The 19342-nt window shown below is 42.6% G+C and overlaps 1 protein-coding gene across 5 annotated transcripts; it reads right to left on the reverse strand.

The window, feature by feature from the left end:
* Positions 1-768: 768 nt before the first annotated feature.
* Positions 769-11742, reverse strand: LOC147451248 (uncharacterized). Of its 5 annotated transcripts, none has more exons than XR_015189196.1 (5): positions 3227-11742; positions 1810-2159; positions 1282-1710; positions 1123-1186; positions 769-973 (listed from the first exon to the last, which is right to left on the reverse strand). XR_015189196.1 is itself a non-coding variant. In XM_086520222.1 (3 exons), the coding sequence occupies exons 1-2, from the start codon at positions 1931-1933 to the stop codon at positions 1298-1300; spliced, it is 537 nt and encodes a 178-aa protein (XP_086376348.1). In that variant the 5' UTR covers positions 1934-11742; the 3' UTR covers positions 769-1186; positions 1282-1297. The 5 variants fall into 5 exon arrangements, 1 of the variants encoding a protein (XP_086376348.1); XR_015189198.1 differs by having other exon boundaries at positions 1282-1715; XR_015189197.1 differs by having other exon boundaries at positions 769-969; positions 1810-11742.
* Between the last annotated feature and the right edge of the window lie 7600 nt (positions 11743-19342).

Below are 19342 nucleotides of genomic sequence, written 5' to 3' on the forward strand. Positions count from 1 at the left end.
GTAGGAGCCAGACAAATTATAATGGCATTTATAAAGACTGTTGTCGATCATAGCACATTTCTCGTATCATATCACGGAACCATCTTTAGAAAATTCCACAGATTCTTGAAAAGACTTGTTATCCACCTACCATTTTGAATGTGGCTACATCACACAACTGTTGTCTAACCCATCCGCTGAAGTAGTCACAAAGCCCCCCAAAAGCTGCCTTGATTATTTTGTTCACTCTGTTCAGCATTGCTGAACTCTAGATATAAATATTTGCCCAACCCATAGTCCAAGCTAAGAACTGTTTTGCATCCTTGGGAACGTAGAGGTACCTGAAGAACAACAATTCCTGCTATGTGGGTATGCACAAATCATAAATACATAGAAAATACTTCAAAGCCTCAGTCAAACCTGTCATCCTTTTTGTTGATGAGGTCGAACCCAAAAATTTCAAGATCAGGTGACTGGGCATCCGGGTTATCAGGATCTTCAATCCATGAAGTATAGAAGAGGACACAGTTAAGATCAAACACTAATGCTGGTTGTGAGGGGATATCAAATGGGAGTGATGTGATGGTTTTTGGAATATAGGGGAGTTGATCTGACAATTATTATTTCTTTGATAGGCAATTTGAGAGTCCCCTTTTCTTTTGATATCTCTGTAAAAGACATGGGTTTCACATTGAAAAGGAAAGGAATAGACTAAGCACTTTTTAACCAAAACAAGAGTGACAATTACAATAGATTGAGAGACAGAGAAATGGAGACCAACATAAAATTCTCATTTTTATTAAAAAAGCAAGAATCAAAGATTCTGTCATTACAAGAGAGTGAAGACACGAAGTCACAGTTTCTTGCAAACACGAGGCTTTGGGGGGTGGGAAATACTACTGGGATGTTGGAGGGGAGTACTTTTTTTTGGGGGACTTCTTCATAGGAGGCGGTGACTTTGGAACTTCCTTGATCATCACTTTTCCATCTCTGCCTAAAACCAAAACCCAAGTGACTTACACCTTGATGAGCATGAACATCAGCTATAGAGATAAAACTATCAATGAAGTTGACCCTACAAACTTCCTCTACTTGGTGCTGGTATTATTTTCCTGAACAAGCCATGAGTAAAAGAGGTCTCACCATCATTCTCTTCCTCAGCCTTGTTAGAATGTTGCTTTGAGTGGTTCATCTCTGATGCTCGTGTCTTTTTGGATTGTCGAGTTGCACCATAAAGAGACACATCAATAAAATTCATTCAATGTATGTAGGGAGCCAAGTCCTATAGCCAAAACAACTTACCATCAACACGTTTCTTTCACTTCCTTGACTTCTTCACCATATCACTAAGGAAGATAGGGGAATCTGGATCTGCATCACCATGAACCATGCATTGCACCGCTTCCACCCCCTCTTGCACTACAAAATATGTCATCTTAACATCAACATCTTCCATTGGTTCAGTTTCCTTTGATCGTGGTTCACCTATTGTTTGTTGAGAGGGCTCCACCTCAACAGCTTGGGTTTTGTCAATTATCACATGCGAGCCTTCCTCGCAAGCCAGAGTTTTGTCACTTGACAAGGATGAGCCTTCCCTGCCACCTGGAGTTGACTGATAATCAAATTGCATGTCTGTGTCTATGATGTGGGCGTCCGGAGTTGCATCAACATTCAGCTTTGGCACCTCATTTGGTAATGTTGCCACATATGGCATATGTCTGGAACCTGCAACTACACTGCAAAAGTTGTAGCTTCTGTAATCAGAAAAAGTTTCTTGCATTCTTAACAAACTCTATTAATCTCGATAGACATGGAGAAAAGAAAACCAACCATTATGCACACGCATCGACTTTGCTGATTCTGGAATACTCTGCTGCTGGCAGGAGGAGTTGGCACATATATTCTCTGACCTGCCCGTCCAACAAAACACAAAGCATGGTATGCATTGCCACATGCTAGTGTATACACACACACACTACTTTGGAAGCCACAAAACCTAAACCACATGCAACATATGCTCCTGGAACAATCACTTTGGACTGTCGGTGACTCCCGAGCTCACTTGTTGTGGGATGTAGCAACATTGAGTCACCTCTCTTCAATTGATCTAGCAAGCTCTCACAAAAAGTAACTTGAGCAGCACATATAGCTTCTGATGCTACCAGCTCAATTATTTCTTTCTGCACCACACTTGACAAGTAATATTAGTCCATGTCAAAAAAGTACCAAGGATACACTCTAAGAACCTATGAGAGTACCAAGGACAAAAAGCTCAGAGTACCAATCACAAGAACTTACCAAGCACGTATGAAAGACACTTAGAAACAAAGGCATATGTACTTTCCCATGGTACAAACACATGTATGGTACTTAGCCAAAAAAAGACATGTCCTTTCACAATGTACAAACACATGCATGGTACTTTGGATACAAGGCATATCTACTTTCAAAGTATTGACCTATGAAAGGTACTTTAAAAGGTAAAGGCATATATTTTGTCAATGTACCTATGATAGGTACTATAAAATCTACCAAGTAATATAACAATATGTACAAAAGTACCTACGTGGGTACTCTTGGTTGTACCTTGATTTTGAACTACCATATAAAAAGCTACCATACTACTTAGCTTCACAAAGTACCTTTAATCCTAGTCTAATGGAGGACTTTGTGATTTCCACCACTATCACTAAGATTTGTGAACCACTGGTCAATAAACTTGCATTGGTACTTATAAAAAGTACCATGATCTACTCAATCACAATCAAATGGTGGATTTTGATAGTTCTATCTTATTGCTACCATTTATAAGCTCTATGAAGCACCAGCAATGCCTCATTGGTAATACAAAAAGTACCATGGTGTATATAATCACAATCACATGGTGGAATTTGAGAGTTTTGCCTCATTTGTACCATCCCTAGGCTTTGTGGAGCACCCATATGGCTCCATTGGTACTTATATAAAGTACCATGATATATTTAATCCTTGTTAAATGGTGGAGTTTGTGTAGTTATATCTACTTGTGCTTTGTCAAGTACCAAAAAGACTCCATTGGGACTTGTGGAAAGTACCATGTAAAATATAATCAGAGTCAAGTGTTGAATATTGAGAGTTGTACTTGTCAAGTAATATCCCAAAACTCTATGAACCACTTAGAAAGTTCACATGGTACTTACATTGCACTTAAGAACCTAAATACAAGGTTTAGTTTTTATACACAATGTATATCGATCTTGATGCATACCTCTATACAGTCAACATCGTCCCTAATATTTGAGTTGCTTGCATCAACCCCTAGAGATATCAATGCACTTGAGAGAGCAATGATCTTTGCATCAATTACCATCACCTTAGAATCAGATGCACCAAATACTCCTCCCTCCATGCTGTCTTTCAGTGTTTGAAGCTCAGTCAATTGCTCTTGAAGCACTACTACAGCTGAAGATGTTCTGACTTTTCTCTTGTAGTTGCACTTGGGATGCATTTAGTGTGCTTTTCACACTATCCAATGTACTCTTCCTTGCAGCCAACGTCTACTCCACTTTTGCCACAATTTGGAGGTTAACAGAGCTGAAATTCAAAAATGAGTGAGGGCCCAAACTGCAGGAAATAGAAATTATCCCCCCATGGTCAATGAGACCCTTCGGAGTGGATTGTGTGGTTCGAGTAACATGTTGATAATTCTCATTGCAGTTAGCCCAGTCCTTGAGCTTTTTGTCCATTCTGTCTTGGAGCTGCTTGCAGTGATCTAGGACCCGTTCACCAAAAACAATCCATGCAACCTTCCGTTGACCCGTTGGACTCTGCATGGTAGTTGGGCATCTCTCATATACAAACAAGGTTGAAAACTTGTGCGTGATTTCTTTGTTGGTTGGTATGGATTGATATACTTTGTGAAACAATAACCTACATTCTTCTGCATATTCGGGCCGCACCATATGCAAAAAGATCTTGACACCCTTCTCCCTTTTCGTTGTGAAAACTGCCAGCCAATCCTCATCTGTCACATCCTCATCAGACAAATGTTGGTATAGCTTGCCTTCCAAACTTAGACCGTACTCCTTGTGTAGGTCATGTCGTGTAAAGCAAAATCAGGTCTACTTGAAATATTGAGCCTTCCGGGATGCTATTGTTGAGCACAACAATTTAGAGCAAAGGGGATTATAAAAAACACTTACACCGCCATGTAAAACTATGCATTCAACAATAAAACTAATGAAATGTGGACGTGAAAAAAACACTGGCAAACCTTTAACATCTAATTCTTTTTTACTAAAAATTACTCATTTAATAGATTCATCCATTCATGAGAAGGAAATGGGTGATTACCATTGCTCTTATCAGAGGCAAGAAAGGTGTCCTTTGATGACAAACTTGCACCACTCTTGGGTTTGCTACTGTTGGAATGCAAGCTGGTGGATGACACCTCACCCGGTGGTTTGTTTGGTAAGGTGCACTTTTGCGGTGGCGTTTTCATTTTTGGTGTCCCAATTAAAAACCCATCAAATCTCACTCAACATTAAATACAACACCATCAACACACACACACACACACACACACACACACACACACACACACACACATATATATATAGATAGAGAGAGAGAGAGAGAGAGAGAGAGAGAGAGAGAGAGAGAGAGAGAGAGAGAGACCTCACTACCTTGAGGAAGAAATGGCTGTTAGCAGTCTCGTGGCACTAGTGGCACATCACATCAGAGAGTGAGCTCTGGAAGAGTTGCAAGCAGGAGAAATCCATGCAAAGCAATGCTAGTGCATGCCAGCACTGAGCACGTTACCTTTTGCATGCTTGAATTTCAAAAAATGATGGAATATTGAAGTGATGTTCTCAAATCTTGGTACCCCTTGATTGACTTAGACTAAACCCTCACACAATATGAAAGTACCAAAGTGATCCACCAATTTTGCCCCAAAATTTGACCAGCTTTTCATGCTTTCAGCCATGTTTGTGTGTGTGTGTGTGTGTGTGTGTGTGTGTGTGTGTGTGTGTGTGTGTGTGTGTGTGTGAGAGAGAGAGAGAGAGAGAGAGAGAGAGAGAGAGAGAGAGAGAGAGAGAGAGAGAGAGAGAAACTTGTACGTGTCATTTTTGTATCATGCTTTCATCCTTGTGTGTGTGTGTGTGTGTGTGTGTGTGTGTGTGTGTGTGTGTGAGAGAGAGAGAGAGAGAGAGAGAGAGAGAGAGAGAGAGAGAGAGAGAGAGAGAGAGAGAGAGAGAGATCTCACTACCTTGAGGAAGAAATGGCTGTCAGCAGTCTCGTGGCACATCACATCAGGGAGTGAGCTCTGAAAGAGTTGCAAGCAGGAGCAATCCATGCAAAGTGAACTTGGTGTGTGCTAGCACTGAGTAGATTACCTTTTGCATGCTTGCATTTCAAAAAATGATGAAATCTTGAAGTGATGTTTTAAAATCTTGGTACCCCCTTAATCGAATTAGATTAGACCCTCACACAATATGAAAGTACCAAAGTGATTTACCAATTTTTCCCCAAAATCTGACCAGCTTTTCATGCTTTCAACCATGTGTGTGTGTGTGTGTGTGTGTGTGTGTGTGTGTGTGTGAGAGAGAGAGAGAGAGAGAGAGAGAGAGAGAGAGAGAGAGAGAGAGAGAGAGAGAGAGAGAGATAAACTTGTACGTGTCATTTTTGTATCATGCTTTTACCCGTGTGTGTGTGTGTGTGAAAGAGAGAGATAGATAAACTTGTACGTGTCATTTTTGTATCATGCTTTCACCCATGTGTGTGTGTGTGTGTGTGTGTGTGTGTGTGTGTGTGTGTGAGAGAGAGAGAGAGAGAGAGATCAACTTGTACGTGTCATTTTTGTATCATTCTAGTTATATCCAATGCTTCATATATTTAAAATATTTGGAATTCTCTCTATGATGTTAATATTTGGAATTCTTTCTATGTGTGTGTGTGTGTGTGTGTGTGTGTGTGTGTGTGAGAGAGAGAGAGAGAGAGAGAGAGAGAAACTTGTACGTGTCATTTTTATATCATTCTAGTTTATCCAATGCTTCAAATATTTAAAATATTTGGAATTCTATGATGTTAGAATATTCTATAACTTTTTTATTGACATTAAAAGCTTCCTAAATTCTTGACATGTCCATATGTAACCCTCCCCGTCTACCCCTGTATAGTGCCGATGAGAGAGGCGGTAACCTCCTGTGTGTCTCACTTGTGTTTCCATTGTTGAAAATGGTTCTACAACCCACTCCATTTTCAAACAAAGTTTTATGAGATTACATTGACTTCTCTTAGCTTTCATCTCTTCACACCATGCTAACTTATCTCATTTATATAGTCAAGCTTGGTAGCATTGTTAGACCAAGATAAAGACCAAAAAGGAACTCTCTCTCTCTCTCTCTCTCCTCCTAAACATAGCCTCTCATTTTTCTTTGTGCTCTGCCACATGTCTCCCCTGGGCGAGGGTTGCCCTGTGGGGGGTGTTGGCCAATAGCCATGCCTTGCTTCACCTACTAGATGCCACTGTGCATGCCCACGCTTCATGTTAACCCTCTCAAGCTTATCAAGATCTCACAGGCATCGAGGCAAGATCCTTGGCTAGATTCAACCCACTTTGTAACTTTGCTGCCTGTACTCAAGTTGCATTACTCAAGCTGCATACCAATCAACAACGTGCTTGGTGATTGTCTCCATAGTAGCTTGTTAAGCAGCCTTTGGTCATTAACTAAGTTTTGATTACCATCAAAGTCAGAGATTTTGTTAAGTTCATCAAAGTTAGAGAGAGTCACACAGTGGACTTCTCCGCTCCCAACCAACAAAGTGAAGGCTATGGCTACCAAGGTAAAGACAACACTACCAAACAATCCCACGAAAACACGGCCAAGTTTTGTAGCCATTGTAGCAGCCCCAAGCAAGGTCGACCGCATAGGACAACTCCAAGAGGTCCTTGACTGAGTCATGGAAGAGAATCATGACCTCAAGGCTCGTCTTAGCAAAGTTGAGGCACGATTTGACTCTATGGTAGATATTTTTACTGACAAGATGAAGCAAGTTGAAGCAAAGGTCATCCAAACCCACTCAACCACACAAGACATCACCAAGAACCAAGATACAAGCAGTCTTACAAGAGCATCAGTTACAAGAATCCCTTGGACTCGAGGTCAGGATTGGGGGACTTCCCTCACCATGGTGCATCGATGAGGACACACTTCAAGAAGCCATCACCAAGATCAACGATATTCTTTGACTAGTTAACATAAAGCCCAAAACTATTTCTTGGATCAACAACACACATAGGCAAGGGTAACCTAAGCACTATATCCTCACCTTCAAGGACAAAGACGAGTGGATACGGTTTCTATACCAATACCGCCTTCTCAAGGGACAAAATCTTTGGATTGTCAAAGAATTGACTATGAATCAACTGAAGACTAAAACAAATGAGCTTAAGAAGATACATGAAGCCTGGAAACAAGAAAAATGGGCAGTAAAGCCATCATTCAGGAGTTTAAAATTCCCAAACCGGCCTCCCCTACATTTGACCCCTCTTAGTTTTTTGTTCTTTTCTTTCCTCCTAGCCAGTGGACCCTCAATGCTTATTTGATATGTACTCGATGCCCTCATTCAAGAAGCACTATTGTAATGTTTTGTTTTTGGTCTCATAGGTCATATTTGACCTTCATGGACGACAATTCAAAAAAAAAAAAAAAAACCCCAATAAAAGTAAAGCACTCCCAAGTGTGTTGAACAATGGCTAACACCTCATGAAAAATAAAGACAAGCTTAGTATCAAAGAATGATTTACAACATCTTACATATGTTCATGTTTGTTAGAATCTCTCAAGAGATTGTGTCACGCATAAATTTTAGAAACTTCAATAGGCTATACATGTAGGAAGAGAACTTATTAATAGTGTTCTACTTGGAAGAAGAGATAGCCCATGTGAATAGAGGTGACGCTTCTTTGGCTGCAGCAACATGAAGGTCACATATTAGTATATAATAAAAAAGAGGCATGAGCTAACACGTGATGATAAATTCCTCCTTTAGCGACGTGTAGAGTTCTTGGTGACACTATTCCTCTCTCTCTCTCTCTCTCTACCTTTGTCTTGGTGCACTAGTGCACTTAGCACCTAAATGGATAATCTGCTGAACATCGAATTGCAAGGGAAAGGGGCTATTTAGAAACCCTCCCGTTCCCCTTCTTGCTAATTTGAATTTTTCCCCATCATTTGCCTAATTTGTGATTTCCAAAACTGCGTATGGCTCACTTAATCCAAAAAAAAAAGGAATGCTCTTACCCTGCACTGCAGCCGCCCGTCTCTGACAACACGACTTAATGAATCCAGTTGGATGTTCTTTATCTCAACCTTTTTCCCTCCACCTCTTGACTACTCTTTAGCTGCATTGCATTCAGGAGGGGAGGGAGGGAGGGGGAGGAGAGAGCCAGAGCGAGAGAGCTAACATAGCATGTCATTGCCCTTGAAGGTGATGAAAAGCCTACGCTCTATGCTCCTTCTTGAGCACTAACAATTGCGTTCTTTGTTGCAAGTTAACGAACACACAGCAGGTGAGCGGGCATGGTACGACGGAGGGATGGAGTTGAAGTAGGTATAGTTGGAGGCACCCAAGGTAGTGAAGACTTCGAACGGTGGTACAAAAACAGGTGCTCGGTGAGGAAAACTCTAGGAGGTCCTGGACCGAGTCATGGAAGAAAATTGTGACCTCAAGGCTCGCCTTAGCAAACTTGAGGCACGATTTGATCTATGGTAGATCTTACTACTGGCAAGATGAAGCAAGTTGAAGCAAAGGTCACCCAAACCCACTCAACCACACAAGACATCACCAAGAACCAAGATACAAGCGGTCTTCCAAGAGCATTGGTTACAAGAATCCCTTGGCATCAAGGTCAGGATTGGGGGACTTCCCTCACCATGGTGCACCGATGAGGAGACGTACCCTTGAAGAAGCCATCACCAAGATCAACGATATTCTTCGACTAGTTAACATAAAATACGAAACCATTTCTTGGATCAACAACACACATAGGCAAGTGCCACCTAAGCACTGTATCCTCACCTTCAAGGACAAAGATGAGCGGATGCGGTTTCTATGCCAATATTCACGCCTTCTCAAGGGACAAAATATTTGAATCATCGAAGAATGACTACGAATCAGCTGAGGACTAAAACAAATGAGCTCAAGAAGATACATGAAGCCTACAAACAAGGCAAATGGGCAGTAAAGCCATCATTCAGGAGTTTAAAACTCCCAAACCGACCTCCCCTGCATTTGACCCCTCTTAGTTTTTTGTTCTTTTCTTTCGTCCTAGCTAATGGACCTTCAATCCTTATTTGATATGTATCTGATGCCCTCATCCAAGAAGCACTGTTGTAATGTTTTGTTTTTGGTCTCATAGATCATATTTGACCTTCATGGACGACAATTCAATCAATCAATCTATCTATCTATACATTTATATATTTGTACCCCAATAAAGGTAAAGCACTCCCATGTGTGTTGAACAAGGGCTAGCACCTCATGAAAAATAAAGACAAGCTTAGTATCAAAGAATAATTTACAACATCTTACATATGTTCATGTTTGTTAGAATCTCTCAAGAGATTGTGTCACGAATCACTTTTAGAAATGCAGTAGGCTATACATGTAGGAAGCGAACTTATTAATAGTGTTCTACTTGGAAGAGAAGATAGCCCATGTGAATAGAGGCGACGCTTCTTTGGCCGCAGCAACATGTAGGTCACATATTAGTATATATAAAAAAAGAGGCCTGAGCTAACATGTGATGATAAATCCCTCCTTTAGCGACTTGTAGAGTTCTTGGTGACTATTTCTCTCTCTCTCTCTCTCTCTCTCTCTCTCTCTCTCTCTCTACCTTTGGCTTGGCGCACTAGTGCATTGAGCACCTAAATGGATGCTCTGCTGAACATTGAATTGCAAAGCGAAAGGGGCTATTTAAAAACCCTCCCCTTCTCCTTCTTGCTCATTTGAATTTTTCCCCATCGCTTGCCTAATTTGTGATTTCCAAAACTGCGTATGGCTCACTTTAATCTATAAAAAAAAGAAAGCTCTTACCTTGCACTGCAGCCGCCCGTTCTTGACAATGTGCCTTAGGCCCCTGTCACACTGAGGCACCCAAAGCTTGGCCAAGCGGATGTGGCACCCCCTCATTCGTATGCGAAAAGGTGATCTGGGGCTAGAAGTTTTGTCAGATGGCCGGTCTCACAAGCTTGGACAACTTTCGAGAGTGGTGGCCAACTCTCAAAAAGTAGTACGGGAGTGCACGAGACAGGTGTTGAGCTCTATCCGTTAGCGCAAGAAGCGAGGAGACCACCATCTGGGCTACAGGCGTTGGTTGCTTTTGAAGGCCACCTTTTCCCTTATGACACGAACTGGGTGCCCACCCTGCAAATCCGAGATGGACAGGCAGCCCGGTGTGACAAGGGCCTTAATGAATCCAACTCGATGTTCTTTAACTCAACCTTTTTCCCTCCACCTCTCGACTACTCTTTAGCTGCATTGCATGAGAGAGAGAGAGAGAGAGAGAGAGAGAGTGCGCATGTCATTGCCCTTGAAGGTGATGAAAAACCTACACTCTATGCTCCTTCTTGAGCGCGTTTTTTGTTGCAAGTTAGCGAACACACATTCTGTGAGGTGTAGAATGTGTGGTGTGTAGTAGAGCAGGTGAGCGGGTATGGTACGACTGAGGGCTGGAGTTGAAGCAGTCGTAGTTGGAGGCACCCAAGGTAGTGACGACTTCGAACGCTGTTACAAAAACAGGTGAGGATCGTCAAGAGAAAATGAGGTTGTGCAAAGGTGGCAACGCAGCGATGTGGTTAGGTTTTGTAGTGGCATGGATGGGATTGTGGTCCATGCTAATGACCCCCTCTCCTACTCCTCTTCCATTCACTTGCCAGCTGCATTTTAGCTCCAACAGAACTACCCATGGCGGGGATGGGGGGAGAGAGAGAGAGAGAGAGAGAGAGAGAGAGAGAACTGGAAACAGTCCAGCCTCCAAGGGGAGCAATTCTCACACAACCACAGCCCACTGCGAGCACCTGTCCACATGCAGGGGATTCTTGGCTCCCCCAAAACCTGTCAGCCAAACTTAAACAGCGTGCAGCTCCCATTCGGGGCAGCTCGCGGCTTATATGGTATGGGAGAAATGCCTAGCTGCTTTGCACGCGGAGCCATGCTCCTCTAAACTGAGGAATATGCAAGTCATACAAGCGGTGAGGAATTAGCTAAGGCAATAGCCTAGCCATAGTCTCTAAAGTACGATCCCAACCACGATGAGGTGGTGCATGCGGAGCCGTTGGCGCACAAGGGGCTAGAGCTTGGAGCGAAGCAGTGCAGAGATGAGAAAGCATCAAAGGAGGATCTCTGTTGTTTATTACTTTACCCCCTGCAGTCTACGGTGTCTACATGCACACACGCACACACACTCACACACACACAAAGCCCTTTTTGTGGTTGTTTCCGTGGACAGATTGTGGAGAGAGATAGCCTAGCACATCGAGCTGGTGCGGCCAGCCAGCCAGCAAGGAGGAGAAGGAGGTAGCCAGCTGCCATCGAATCTTGTGCACGACAAGGCTGCCTGTCGGAGGATCGAAGGTCCAAAAAATGCCAGCTAAGAGAGGAGTACACGGGAAGAGAATGCAGAGCGTGAAGAAAGGAAAGCCTGCTGGGGAAGGTAAGCCTTGGGCTACACCGGCCAACCAGCCATGGTCCGACCACGAAAAGTGTTCGCCACGTCAATGCACGCACTTGCAGGCCTCCTTTTAGTCGGTTGGTTGGAGCCTATGTGCTCATGCTGTGAGAGAGAGAGAGAGAGAGAGAGAGAGAGAGAGCTCTCTCTCTCTCTCTCTCTCTCACACACACACACACACACACTTGCAATGCTCCAAAATACCCTACGTGCAAAAATTGAGATTTACACTGCTACGAATGTTCAAAAAATTAGTGTAAAACTTTTGTACTATGGTCACTTTACCTCTTGGTTATCCAAGTTTTTGGAAAAATGTTTTTACCTTGATTATCTAAGAACGATTTGCACAATGGAGAAAGGAGAAGCATGCCACTTGGCATTGGTTGATTGGAGAGGAAACGATAGAAGGTAGAGGCTAAACCTTTGTTTGCACATCTCTCTCTGCACAACACACATGTCGTCATGCATTTGGTGGCAATAGAGATCCAACCACGTAGTTGTGGAGGATGCTCCCACACGTGGGGTGCATAGAGGGAAGGTGTTGATGATGGTGGGGCATCAGCAACAGCAAGCTGGGGAAAGAGGATGCGGCACCAGAGGGCAGACATTGTACATATTTGCAGAAAGCTCTAGTTAGTTTTTAACAGATTTTGAAGCGAGGGCCTCTCTCCAGATGCAATCACCTGCGCATACATCTTGTGGAGATGAGGCTGCCCAAAGCGGCGGAGCTGGACATCCTAGAGTACGCTTTCACGAAGCTTGCAAGCGATATTAAGTGTGACATTAGATCTCATTTTATAAAGGAGCATAACAGGGATTTGCTTCACTATTTGTATTCAGGCCAGCATGTCGTGGTGATGGTGTGGAAGTATTTGAATGGGTGGGCGGCATATGGAAGCATTTCATTTGTCTCCAAGGAGCAGCAGAACATGGAAACTGCATATTGCCTTCTACAACTTGGATTGGGGCATGGTGTGGATTGAACATTAGACCGCATATTATAAAGGAGCAGAACAGGAATTTGCTTCACTATTTGTATTCAAGCCAGCACGTCGTGGTGATGGTGTGGAATTATTTAAATGGGTGGGCGGCATATGGAAGCATTTCATTTGTCTCCAAGGAGCAGCAGAACATGGGGACTGTATCATCGCCTTCTACAGCTTGGATTGGGGCATGGTGTGGATTGAATCTGTGCAGAACTCGAGGGCAACAAGAAAGGCTACGATAGAATCATCTTCATCCAAGCAGCGATAGGGCAGAGATGGGGCAGGGATGGCCGTCATATAGATCCAACCACGGAGCTGTGGAGGATGCTCCCACATGTGGGGTGCATAGAGAGAAGGTGTTGGCATTGGTGCGACATCAGCAACAAGAAGTAGATGTTGAAGCGAGGACCTACGCATTCATCTTGTGGAGATGAGGCTGCCCGAAGTGGTGGACTAGACATTTTGGAGTACGCTTTTACGAAGCTTGCAAGCGATATTAAGTGCGATATTAGGCCGCATGTTATAAAGGAAGTGAAGAGGGATTTGCTTCACTATTTGTGTTCAAGCCAGCACGTCGTGGCGATGGTGTGGGAGTATTTGAATGGGACGGGCAACATATAAAAGCATATAGTAGCAACGGAATTGCCAGGATTGTGGGTAGGGGAGTCGAGGATAGAGACACAAATGGCACTGTTTTGAGCTTTGCAAGGACATTTTATGGTGGAGGAAAGGATGCAGCAGCGGCTTTCAACAACATCAAATTGTTGGCGGGGACAACAATTGTCCCCATGGTTTGTCCTTGCAGAGATGGCCATATAACTTTCTTGTCAAAGATCCTTCTACGGGCACCGGTAGACTTGCTCTCAAACCCCATTTGGTCGTGATGCTCCTCCAGATGAGGTCCTTGGCTACAACCCGCAGGTCAGTCATTAGTTGTACAGAGAGGAAGGTATCCTTTCATGCATGGGGGGTGGAGGTGGGCCATTGGAGATAGACCAAGGATTTAGCACGCTGCAAGTTGCAGTCTATTGTATCAGGACGTGAGGTAGGTGCTATAGGGACAACGATCAACATCTATACAGGCAGTGCATTGATGGCTTTACTGTGCAATGGTCGAAAGGAGGATCTGGGTCAAAAAATCAAGACAATCTTGGAAATCACAGTGAAGAGCTGGACAAACCCTATAGAAGACACAAATTGCGGCAAGAGGTGGTTAGGGTCATTGCCCTGGCCTTTTAGGCCCCCGACTTGGAAGTGTTGGAGAGGCTCTGAAAGGCAAAAAAATTCACGTTGATATTGTCAGTTAGGTGTTTTTCAAAAAGATGTTGTGCTTGGCAATGCCGTAGTGTGGACACTTGGAATGCACTGATTGCAAGATTTTCCCCAAGGGCCAGAAAGCTCTAGTCTGTTTTCAACAGATGAAAAGCGATGGCCTCTCTCCTGATTGTAGGATTTGCTCCATAGGGTAGGACCAAAAAGCTGTTTTCAGCAGATGCGAAGCGAGGGCCTCTCCCCAAAACTTCTCGAGGAGCTTCGTATCGGGAGTGTAGACTCTTGAAATGCACTGATTGTAGGAGTTTTTCCACAAGGCAGGGCCAGAAACCTCTCGTCTGTTTTTTAGCGGATGCAAAGCAAGAGCCTCTCTCCTAACTCCATGATTTCCCCACATGGACATGACCAGAAAGCTATAGTCTTTTGTGTAGTAGCTACAAAGCGAGGGCCTCTCTCAAGATGCAATCACCTACGCATGTATCTTGAAGGCATGTGGCTCTATGCAGGATGCTCAAAAGTTCTAGATGAGCTCCCTGCGGGATGTTTTCTCTTGGAGGGTGTTGATTGTAGGATATGCCCAACATGGCTATGGCAAGGAAGCTCTCGACTGTTTTCACCAGATGCAAAGCAAAAAGGGTCCCTCTACAAATGCAATCACCTATTATGCACCTTGTGGGCCTTTATCTATTTGTATCATATGAAAATCGAACACGACGTCTCTCCATATATAATCTCCTATGCAGTGCAAGACATAAACTTGGGAAAGTTTATTCATGATGAGGTCGCTAATCAAGGGATTTTGGTGAAACATGTTGTGCTTAGAGGTGCTTTGGCTGGTATGTATACCGAATCTATCAGTCTCACAAAAGCTCAAAATATTTCGGATCAGCTTCTTACATAGAAAGTGGTCGCTTACAATGTGTTGGTTGTGGTTGCTACAAAGGAGGTAGGAATGTCAACAACCATTAGGAAATCGGCTGAGCAGTGAGGGTGAGGACAAGTCTCCACGCCACGTGAACATGGCTTAAACACACGAAGTGGAAGGACAGGTTGCATCTTGAAGGCTTGTGACATTACGTAAGATGTTGACATGGTTGAGAAAATTTATGATAGCATTGTTTGTCAGAGGCTATTGGAGAAAGATGTGCTTGCTAGTGCTTTGGTTGATATGTACACCAATGTGGTGTGGTCATGAAAGGACGGGAAGTTCTTCATGGACTTCTTCTTGAAATGTCGTCACTTGGATGTATTGATTGCATTTGTACATGAAGATGACAAGGTTTGAAGAATTTTGTTTTGCCAACAAAGGGATGCATGGGCAATACACCACGACATGGCAATGTGGAATTAGACATGTCTTCATAAAACATTAATAATGAGTTCTTCCTTGTACAATTGAGTATTTATGTAAATAAAAAAGTCCCTCCAACACTGGAGGAGAAGCATAAGTCCCCCTTCAACATTGGAGGGGATACAAGTGGCTGGGGGAAGCGCACTATCCCTACGGTTTTATTATAAATGTGGAGAACGGTGCCAATTCCACACCATACATATGTATGGTTTTTTCATTTTTTTTATGGGAACAAACATCGCAATGCACGAAATTCACCTCTCCATCTTTATTATATTGTGTTAATTTTCAACTCCATTCATCTTTTAATGCAAAATCTCGTATGTGATGCGAGGTTGTAGAGCTTCTGGTGAAAGCTTTGACAATATATGCTAACAAGCCATCGACACAAACTATGCCATGAGGTAAGAGCCACACCATTATCACTTTTTGAATTCTTACCATGTGCACAATAAAGAAATCAAGGAAAACTAGTTTTTTTAAAATTTCTCAAATGTAGATTATCCAAGTTTGTGGAAAATGTTTTTTTAGCATTGAAGCGTGGCCTGTTTTGTGTCTCTCCCTCATGCGTGCGCTCCACAGTAGGTAGAAGCCATTCATGGGTGCTCTACAAGAGAGGGGCATGCTACCATGGTGCACACTGAAGAAATTAGCTCCTTCATGCTACCTTCTTTGTTGCTACAACTGCACTCATGGAGGAAGCACCTCCACATTAGGCCGCAACTAGAAGCATCACCTCCATCGCAGTCTTGTGAGCAAAATTGTCGAAGAGGAGGAAAATGTGAAGTGGAGAAGAATATTCTTTTGGGATCAGTGATGGCATCCAAGAAGGGGCAAGCAACGTATCTACATAGCGGGTGGGGAATGGGGCATTGGGGGGGCGGGGGGTGGTAGAGGAGTCAAAGGAAGACAATACATAAAGAAAGTGAAAACATAACAATAACCTATTGTACTTTTCGAAATCAGAAGAATATAAGCCTTTGCTGCTTCAATTATATCTTGATGCGCATCTAGAGCTCTGCACACTGATCAAAATGTTAAGCTTGATGAGTTATACTCTTTGAGTAAGAGTAGAAGGTGAAAAAATATTGAGGCAAGTTGAGGGGTGCTAGTAGGTTGCAAAGGCAGTGAAGATGGTATTTTCAAGTTGTTGAGATCAAGCCAAAATGTAGCATGTAGCAAGGTGGCGGTTCCCAACTTGGGTGCTAAAAACCAATATAATTCAGAATACAAAATTGCAACAGGTCAAGTAAAAGAATGTGAACAAATAATTAGATAATAAATATTTACATTTATATAACGATAATATTAGATAATTAGAAAATAAATTTATAATAAACGTAGTTATCTAGGGAGCCATGAGTATTTTTTAAAATGATAATCTTTGTTTTTGGTTGAGCTATCAGAAGGTTGTCTTTAGAGTACTTTCATTTTTTTGGCTTGATATTGCTTGACAAGTGTCCCAAGGAGGCTTAAATGTCTTGTGATTGAAAAGAAATCATGGTCTTTTGAATGCTATTTTCAAAAGTTGCATTCATATTTTTGGATTGAGAAATGTATTCATAGGAGTTTGATTCCATGATGTAAAGTATTGATGATAAACGGTCCTTTGATTAAAGGACTTCATAAAGATTTATTTAATTATTTGTTTCATTATTTTTATGTTTTCTAATAAAAATAGCATTAAAATATTTTTTGTTTTAGTTTTTAATTTTATTGTTGTTATTTTACTTTCTTTTTATTTTATTTGTTTCAAAATGTTGATGTGCAATGTATATCTTTCTTATTTAAGTGGGGCCTTTCGTAATATACAAACCATTTGTGATTATATATGTATAATAGATAATACAATTTTCTAATAAAACACAAAAAAATTACATGTGATTGTAAGCACGTTTTTAAACTTACTCTCCCTCATCTCCCCTTAGCTTAGTAAGCCTTAGTGCCTCCTCACCTTGTTGAAGATAAGCATCTCTCTCTCTCTCTCTCTCTCTCTCTCTCACACACACACACACACACAAATCTCTCAAATGTCAATGATGGAGATGTGGTGAAGAAAGAGTTGCAAAAGCACGTATCAAATTTCATTAAAACCATTCCAACTTTTTAATAACTTCTTTTTTTGCCGCTCGTGTACATTTCAAAACACGGATAGTCTACTATATGAAGAACATTCAAAACGTGGAGAGAGTCTATTTTTCTAGTCAAAATATAAAAGGATATTTAAAAACGTTTTCAAATCGAAGCCACCCTGCACACTATTATGGTTGGGATCATGAAGCGACTCTTACAAAGAGGAGAAGGAGCCGTTTGAAATATATTATCCTTCCATTGTAGGCATTTAACTCGTTGCAAAATAAAAATGGGGCTCCTAAGATGCCTTCAAAAAGATCATGATGCTATTTTATTTTTGTTCACACATGCATTTTACTCGTTGCAAATTAAAAATGAAAGCCCCTGGCTTCACTATTTAATGAGGACCCTTTAAGGTTCATCTAATCTCTAACATCTAGTATTCAAACTCCAATGTTTGGACTCTATAATCTTGAAACTAGTATGTGATTCGTGCGCAGCGACCAAGAAAAGCATGGAAATTGGATCTCTTTCTCTCTCTCTCTCTCACTCACACACACACACACACACACACACACACACACAGATCATATATAGGTAGGAGTGCGTGCGTGTGTGTCTGTGCACCCACATGTGAGGAGAATGGAATTGTAGTCCTTGTAGTTCGACCTTCTCAGGTGCCCAATGTTCAACCCCAGGAACCTGGTCTAGTCCTCCTCTACCCTGGTCTAGTCCTCCTCGTCTTTGGTCCAGCCTGGGTCTAGTCACTTGCCTGGTCTAGTAGAGTCTAGACCAGTCTTTAGCCAATTCAAGGTTTTCTTGCCCAAAGCTTGGTTGGATTGGTAGTCGCTGCGTGACACATACAAGGCGGTCAGTCGAACGTCAAAGCACACTACTGAGTCCTCTGAAGTACTACAACAGAAGACGACCCTTGGTACCTAGTAGAAGTCCATCCACCTCATCACCCATACCACATACGACATTGCCCATTCCTCCATCCGGTTCCACATCTTCCAGATCACCTTCTCTAGTAAAGCTCTCTCCTATTCTCCTACAGCAGGCTATTGAGCAACGAGCTCCTGAGCAAGGGGCCATGGAGGCTTTGGCAAGTGTTTTGGCCAAGGTGAACATCAAGTTCCCTACCTTCAAAGGACTCTCTTCAGAGGATGCTGACGACCATGCAAGGAGGTTTGTATCTCTCTGTAGGGGTCGTGGTCTTAATAGGAAGGATGCTTATTTGGTACTCTTTCCATCTACCTTGGATGGCTTAGCAGAGAAATGGTACAACCTGCTTGCAGGGAACCATTTTGCAACTTGGGCAGCCTTAAGACAATAGTATTGTGCAGCATTCAGGCCAGGTGACTATAACGAGAAGGTTTTGGATGAGTTGGCCAACATGGTGCTCTAGCCAGAGGAGACTTTTGCAGAACTTATGACGAAAACCAAGTCTCTGGTTGCCAAGCTTCCCCAGCAACCCGGTGAATTTATGGTTAAGAAGTGGGTAGAGAAGGCGCTTCCCAAAACTTCTCAGCAAAAACTCCGAGAGAGTCTTCGACCCGACGCCACTCTGGAGGAGTTCATCGCAGCTGCTAATAGGATAGAGGGGGCTAGGAAGTTGTTCACCAACCCCCCTCACATAGAGACTCCCTCCGTGTTTTCAGAAAGTCCTACTGATCCATTAACTTCTTTGCACAGAGAACTTGAAGCCCTAAAACTACAACGCGCTCTCCAAGAAGAGAAATCAATCTCTCTTAGACAAGAGAAACCACCACATCTTGAGTCTTTGGATCAAATCAAGAGAGAGCTAGAAGAGCTTCGGTCTCAGCAGGAGACTAAAGCTATGCTATGGTGCAGCTCTTGTCGCTCTCTAGGACATCCTCCACAGGATTGTCCCCTTCGGGCTTATTGCCACCTCTGCAAAAAATTTGGGCACGAAGACAAGGATTGCTACTATATCAAGGGATTGCG

The sequence above is a fragment of the Adiantum capillus-veneris genome, chromosome 9 (genome assembly GCF_014529385.1).
Source record: "Adiantum capillus-veneris isolate H3 chromosome 9, ASM1452938v2, whole genome shotgun sequence".
NCBI classification, from domain to species: Eukaryota; Viridiplantae; Streptophyta; class Polypodiopsida; order Polypodiales; family Pteridaceae; genus Adiantum; species Adiantum capillus-veneris.

Excerpts from the sequence above, each read along its gene's own strand:
- LOC147451248 (XM_086520222.1), bottom strand. The coding sequence starts at position 1,933 with ATGTGGCAATGCATACCATGCTTTGTGTTTTGTTGGACGGGCAGGTCA. Across the intron at positions 1,711-1,809 it reads GTCGATGCGTGTGCATAATG|TTGCAGGTTCCAGACATATG; the intron begins GTTGGTTTTCTT and ends TTTGCAGTGTAG.